Here is a 7,305-nt window from a genome sequence, read left to right as displayed (position 1 = left end):
GGCTTTTTTGTGTGGTGCCTCCCGATATAAGGGCACCCTGGGCAGAGAGCCAGTCATACATACAGTATCAAAAACATCCACTGTGAGTTCTCCATATGTAATGTTTTGTTGCAATCWATGTGAAGATTTAATAAGCCATGTTTAATTGAAAAAGTCCAACTAAATAGTCCGAAACATCCAGTCCACAAAAAAAATCCATCACTGGTGGTGTTGGGTAAACAAATAAGTTAACAGGTAATTTACTTGATGGTCAGATTAAGAAGAACAACATCTTCCTGCTCCAGGCAGTCACAACAGGACTTAYGGCGTGCTTATCAACAAACTAATGGTCCCTGCCTGGTGAAACTCTATCAGTRGCAGCGGGTTGAGAGCCTGGGCATTCCTGGCCATATGAGACTCCGGTTCCAAGAAACCAAAACTGAAGCTCCCTCATAAACACAGCAGCAGCAATATTGTCAGCTAAATATAGGCTGTCTTCTGTCTTCTCCTTCCTCGGCTCCCCAGTGCTCTCTCATAGCTGCAGCACCAACTCCGTGAGTTGATCAGGGATTAGTGTTAGTTGTTGCTGGTTTTCTGTCTTAATAGCTCAAGTCATATCGGCATGTGGATATGACTTGTAAACAAGCCTTCAAATGCCCTCTGTGTGCAAGGAAGACGACACTTGTGGCAAGTTTGAAATAAAACTTTGCAAGTACTAAAAAAAGCAAGTACAGTACAAGTGAATTAAATTTCAATTTCTGTTCTTAAACTAGATTTTTTAATAACTAGCTTCACACTTGGTAGTCTGGCCATAAGGACAGCAGAWTAAAAATGTCTACATTTATTTAAATTTTTAGGCTGCACAGTGGTGCAGTAGGTAACACTGTTGCCTTGCAGCAAAACGGTTCTGGGTTCGATTCCTGGCCTGGGGTCTTTCTGCATGTAGTTTGCATGTTCTCCCTGTGCATGCGWGGGTTCTCTCCGGTACTCCGGCTTCCTCCCACAGTCCAAAAACATGACTGTCAGGTTAATTGGCCTCTCTAAATTCTACATAGGTGTGAGTGTGTGTGTGTGTGTGTGTATGCATGGTTGTTTCTCCTGTCTGCCTCTGTGTTTCCCTGCGACAGAAAGACCCCGCCTCTTGCCTGAAATGTTTGCTGGAGATGGGCACCAGCACCCCTCCCCACCCCACTAGGGACAAGGGTGTATTGAAAATGGATGAATGGATTTACATTTTCAGCTGGTACACACTCCAACGGTCTTAGCGCAATGCTCAGGAGGAGTTTGGCGAATGTCACGAGCAGGGAAGCAGGGGGTTGTCCCATCAGACAGTCAGTTCCCGAAACCACACACACACACACACACACACACACACACACAAAAACCTGATAATCGCGCACGTGGGGTCAATTCACAGAGTAAAAAAACTCATGGAGTCTAATGGGACCCACCTCTTAAGACTGTGAGACGGTTAAGCAACCTATTCTCCTCCTCGCCTGTGGTGATACTGCACCAAAAACCCCTGAAGGAAACAACACAAAAAACTATGAAGAAGATATGTGATCAAAAATGCAGTAGCCTTATATTTTAGTGGTTGTAGGATTTCTCTTTTGTCTTTGGCAGTAGACCAGGAGTCATTTCTTCTGCTAGCACTAGACTTACTTGTTTTGGTTGCATTCACCCAGAATGCCCTGCGCTATAGACTGCTTCCCACGTTTAGGGWGTTTGGCATTCACATCTGTGTTTGACTTGCACCAAATTTCAATTCAACCGAAAGAAAATCTAGGTCTGTAGGTGGACCAGAGTTGKKTTTTTTTGGTCCACTTCAGAATGTAGTTGTGTATTCACACCTGACCAAGCAAACCGGACGTTCGCTAAAGATTTCACTAAAAGCAGACTAAACCTGGAGAAGAACAATTTGCGTCATATTTCCCGTATTGWTGGAGCACAAGATTGGACTTCTCAACATAATCCTTTGACTGTTTTCCTTTATAATCTTTGATACATTTTTACCAAGAGACAATTTGTGGTGACAACATAAAATGCTCAGGAGAAGATATTGCCCTGACTGAAGCATATTTACCYAAAGTCTAACAGATGCATTTACAGACCCATACTTGACTCATAACTGGCTAGACGATGTTTTTACCTGAATGTGGATTCAGGTGTTCACTCTAGAAATGAGACCTTTATAGATGCTGGCAACCAGAAAGTTRCCACTGAAGAAAGTCATACRAAGTYCTGTTTGCAGTTCACCTCCACCCWTGTAGGCAACTCAGTAACATGTTGGATGAAACGTAAACTGATTTTTTTYYTTTKGKWMMMSSMAAMCYTWWAMYTKRAMMMSRWKRAWTTKRARGRMMAAMSRMMWWAARKKKTWMYKRARSMAMMRGKTWRRARSMRKWMMRKTTKKTWWTWRGSYKWMARRMYTKKWRSCMARGSMAWKRMMWKKWMMMYWWKKYMWTKSCYTKGKWMYYYKSYWARGGKYTCYCAAACTTCTTCAGGTCAGAGTTGAGCAAGTTTCACTTTTCATGGCATAACACCCSTGGCCCTCCTCTAATTTAATCTGTGTTGCAGTCATTGCATGGCGCGCTCCAAAAGAGGCAGTAAAAAGCGACACGGACAGAACATTMAGGTCCAAAAAGTCCCTGAACACAAGTCATGCCCAGATAGCAACCCTGTACAGTTCACCTTCACTCTCCGATTAACCTCTCTTTGATTTGTTGCGGGAACTTCTACTCCCTCAACCATTCGTCCCTTTTCTCTCACAATCAGGTTTATTCTATTATGCAAGTCTTTCGTCACGCTGTAAATTGAATATTGTTCACTATCCCTTAGACCCCCACTCACACAGAGTGCAAACCTGCTCATACCTCTTTAACACAAGGTCATACTCACGTTTTAGGGCACCCAGGGGGTTCCGTATTTCAGACGGACAGCTCACTCTGATTTACGGAGCACTGATGTTGACAACCAGCCTGTGCGTTTTGCCGTTTTTAGTCAGAAGAGCAAAATGGGACCCAACCAGACTGCTTTAGTGTGTATGCATGCATTGTCAGTTATCGTTTTGATTATTTAAAAATAGGCCTGCAACTAATGATTATTTTAGTAATTGATAAATCTATCAATTATTCTGGAAATTAATTGGATAAAAAAAACTTACACATTCTGCAGGCTTTCCATTGAACAACTTATACCTTTCCTAGACAATATTAGAAATACATTAAAAATGCAAAAAAAAAACAACTAATAACTCAGTTGTTATTTTAAATTAGAAAAATAAACATTTTATTGCCTAAATTGCAATAACACAGCATTCCATTAGTGAGTTTGAATGAGGGGGATATAAAATAGATCCCATTTGAGGAATTTTGGGTAAACAGAGAAAGGTGTTTTCTCTTAAATTCAAAATGTATATATATTTTGTGCAGTTTTGGCTGAATTACTGCTCTGAATATGTTGGTTTTGTTTCAGTAAATGACATCTTTTTGAGTCTGTGTACTCCAGGTAACGATTTATCGATTACTAAATTAGTTGCCGGTTTTTTCAGTATTCAGTTTATCATAATTAATCATTACAGCCTTATTTACTGATTACTCAGCTCAGTTACTACTCTGAATATGTTTTTTTTAATCACAAGGCCTTTTTTGTGTCTGTATACTGGAGTGAATGATTTATCAATTACTAAATTAGTTGCCGATTAATTATTCGTTTCAGTCCTATTTACTGCCTACTCCRCTTAATTACTGCTCTGAAAATTTTATTTTGTTTTTTTTTCAGCAAATGGTGTCCCTGAGTAGGAAGATAAATTGTGTTTTACGTGGAGCTTTTAAATTCTCACATTCACTGTAGGAATCAACCTCTTTCATTTCCTTCATCTGTGTTTTCAACAGAATGATGTCTTCCATGCGAGCAACGCCTCCTTTCCACCCGCCGCCATCCGAGGAGGCGGACGCCACGGATCAGGACAACAACACGGCCTGGGCCGGAGACGAGCGGGATGGCCTGACTGAGACGGTCCCTGGCACGACCCCGCCGCACGACCAGCCCTGCCCGGACGAGCCCCCACCCGCCAGGAAGAAAACGGCGGCCGACATCGTCGAGTGGGAGACGGTCGCCCCGGCCGTGATGGTGAGCCGTGGATCACGCTCGGCTGCTGAGAACCGGACCGTTACCTTACGCCAGAGACGCTTCGCTGTAGCTCAGCTCTATGAAATATTATGCGGTTGCCGTGTGTGCGTGTGCGTATGTGTGTACACACAGTGAACACACTCGGGGCCACGCAGCTCATAAAACACTCATGGAGTACATGCTGGAACGCACTGGGTCTGCAAATTCTCATGCATAATGATGATTGTGCACTCTTGCGTGCGCCTTTTTAAATCCATATATATACACTGACCCAGAGTGAACACACACTTTCACACAGCAGCAGTTGTTTCTGGTCTGTTTGCTGCAGGCAGTGCTGCAGGCTGCCCTGTGAGGGTCCTCCTCTGGAGGGTTATACCCCCAGAATTTTCTCATCTCCGCAGTGTGTTCTCAGGTGGATGTGTGTGTGCGTGTGTGTACGTGTTGCTCGGCTTTAGGTTCTCTCGGATCCCAGTAGATGAAGCAGGATTCGCTTGAGCTTCTGAGTTTAGGAAAGTTCTTGGAAAGAGATTTCTTTCAGTCCGTCCTTGTAGTCAAACACACTTCGCTATTCCAATGCAGAACTTTACAGCCGTAATGTAGATTGTCCTGCATYAAAACATCATCTTTAATGATGATGATATTTAAGATTTCATTTCATATTCGGACATTTTTTAGCGATCGTGTCCGAACTTTAAGCATTGTGGATTTATGCTGAAACTTTGATTTGTTTTTATTTTTTTTATTTTTTTGCTTTAGCATCAAGGTTCAAAGCTGCCTCAAGGCAAACATGTTCCTGAATACTGGGAAGTTTTAAACAAGTCAGATCAAAAGAGGAATTTTGTCCCATAAATATAACAAAGTTGTAGCAAAAAGGAAATTTTGACTCCATAAAGTCAGTAATTCAGTTACAAAATCCAGCACCACTTTTTGCAACTTTACAGTCGCTAACTTTAAGTTTGATGATGTGACAGACCAACAAAAAGTAATGCATTGTTGTAATGGGGAAGAATAAAACATTTTGGTTTTTGTGCAAAAATACATTTCAAAAGAGTAGCATGTAATATTTTTGAATCTAGAAACCGATTATTTTTCAAAACAGTTCAAACTCAATCAGATTGGATGTAGTAGAGCAGAAGTGTTTTTTGTCACATGAGCCAAAAAAAGAGGAAAAGAGCAAAAAAAAAAAAAAAAGATTTTTAAATTATTTTTTTTTACCTACTCAACAATAAATGAAACTGAAATACATTGAGTACAATAGAAATATTGTTTGTTGGAAATAAAATTGATATTATTTCCAATAAACCTGCAAAAACATAAAAATGGTTTTGCAGGTTTATTGTGTATAATTTATTTTTGGAGTTTTTCATCATGTTATAAARACATACCTGGAGTGTTGCTTTGATTCTTCCAAGCATGTTTGAGAAATCCTCATTCAACTCTCTCCTCCTTGGAGCTGCAGTTTCCTCCAGCCTCCCCCACACAACTCCTTCAGACTAGCTGGGAGTGATTAGCAAACATCAGTGAGAATTGCGCATCAGCTCAGCTCATTATTCAAGCTACTTCACAGTGAAACACTGGTAAAAACATTATTAAAGGGTTAATGGAGGAGCCATGTTGTGATGACTTCCTGAAGGTGGAGTTTCAGAAAGAGCAGGAGTTTTTAAAGAGACAGATGCCTAATTTCAAGTCGTTAAATATCATAGTTAAATTTCTTTTAAGTAATATTTGATTTCTACAGCATTTTTATAACAACTGAAGGTAACATAGTTACTTGGTTGTGCTGTGTGTTTTTCAGTGGGGATGGTGAGTCAAGAGTCTCATCATTGACCTGTCTTGTGTTGTCACCTGGGTGTGGTGCGGTGTGGTGTGTTTGGTGCAATCACCAGTGAAGGATATCTGTCGTACRCAGCATTTCAGACAAAAAAAMCAAAAAACTACCTTTCTTTCCCATTTAAACAGAGCACCTTTTACCTGTTATATGTTTACTGATGTGTTACTAACATGGCCTTCAAAGGGTGACAAAGTCTTCATCCTGTAACCAATTGAATCCAAACTTGTGGTCACATAAAAAAAAGCTCAAAGGGTTGAAACCGTTTTGCAAGACMCTGTAAAACCTTCATCTTGTCATTGACTTACGTCAGATCATTTAGATCTTCCCCCACTGTTCCTTTGCACGCAGAAAATAATCGCTCTTCAACAGTCTACAAGTGACACACAACCCCCCAGCCCCGGCTCCCTCCATTTGCCCCAATCTTCATTACAGAGGTATCTCCTGCTTAAAGACAAAGTGCACAACAGGGGCTCCTTGTTGGAGCCATTTCAAGGGCGTCTTAAGATCCTGGTGTTCAGCAAAGCCTGTTGTCTTTGAAACATAAGCTTCCAAAAGTTCTCGGAGATCCCCTCACTCTCTAAGGGGGCGGAGAAAGCATCCTGAAATAGCTCCGGTGTTGGGACACCTGTGCTCAAGTGTCTGTTGTGTGGGACAATGTGCTCATGTTGAGGGGATTATCTTCTTGATAATTATAGACGCTTTATACCGACGGAGGAAAACACTAAAAGTGCTTAATAGGCAGTGGAAAGGTAGCTTTTACACCTTAGACAAGAATTAATCAACTTCCTGAAGAAAAAGGAAAAGTTTCACGCTGAACTGTTGAGGTTTAATAATGACMAAATCTTAAGTATCCACTTGAGGTAACCATAAAATCAGAATCACTTCAGACATCTTTATATGACTGAACCYGTCGTCTCTCTGCATGTAATAAAAGCAATCCGCCCTTTCATTCTCAAAATAAAGGTCTTGCAAATATATTTGAAACGAGTTAACGACTGCAAAGTTCATCCTTTACAAAAATTTCAGACAGCTGGTGTTGTTCTCTGAGAGTCTGACATATTCTCATGTGTTGGTGCTTTCACACTCCTCAGGCTGAAAAGGCATCCTTGGCTTTGACATCTTATTTTCAGACACAYTATGACACACAGCTTGCTAAAAGCAGGTGGTAAAAAATAAAGAACTGGGTTGGACCACAGTGTTCCTGGTGGCAGGTAGATCAATATCAGGTTCCGCCAGAAATAAAATACAGTCCTAAACTGCATTTTCACACAGCAGTAAGGCCATTCCAACGTCACATAAAGCTAAAAAAATACTTTATGCACATACTGCATAATGAAGTGGCTGTGGTAAAAATGAATGAGATG

At 41.0% G+C, this 7,305-nt stretch overlaps 1 protein-coding gene across 4 annotated transcripts in view; it reads left to right on the top strand.

The window, feature by feature from the left end:
• The window catches only part of LOC103465716 (transcription factor SOX-6-like), a 154,491-nt gene that overhangs the window by 54,355 nt on the left and 92,831 nt on the right, over window positions 1-7,305 (top strand). For all 4 annotated transcript variants that reach the window (XM_008410809.2, XM_008410806.2, XM_008410807.2 and 1 more), the window contains one exon: window positions 3,873-4,110. In XM_008410809.2, the coding sequence (XP_008409031.1) occupies window positions 3,874-4,110 (237 nt within the window). In that variant the 5' untranslated portion in view covers window position 3,873. The remainder of the gene's footprint in view (window positions 1-3,872; window positions 4,111-7,305) is intronic.

Source organism: Poecilia reticulata, linkage group LG6 (genome assembly GCF_000633615.1).
Source record: "Poecilia reticulata strain Guanapo linkage group LG6, Guppy_female_1.0+MT, whole genome shotgun sequence".
NCBI classification, from domain to species: domain Eukaryota; kingdom Metazoa; phylum Chordata; class Actinopteri; order Cyprinodontiformes; family Poeciliidae; genus Poecilia; species Poecilia reticulata.
Note: the sequence above shows the minus strand (reverse complement) of the source record. Positions and strands in the feature narration are given on the sequence as shown.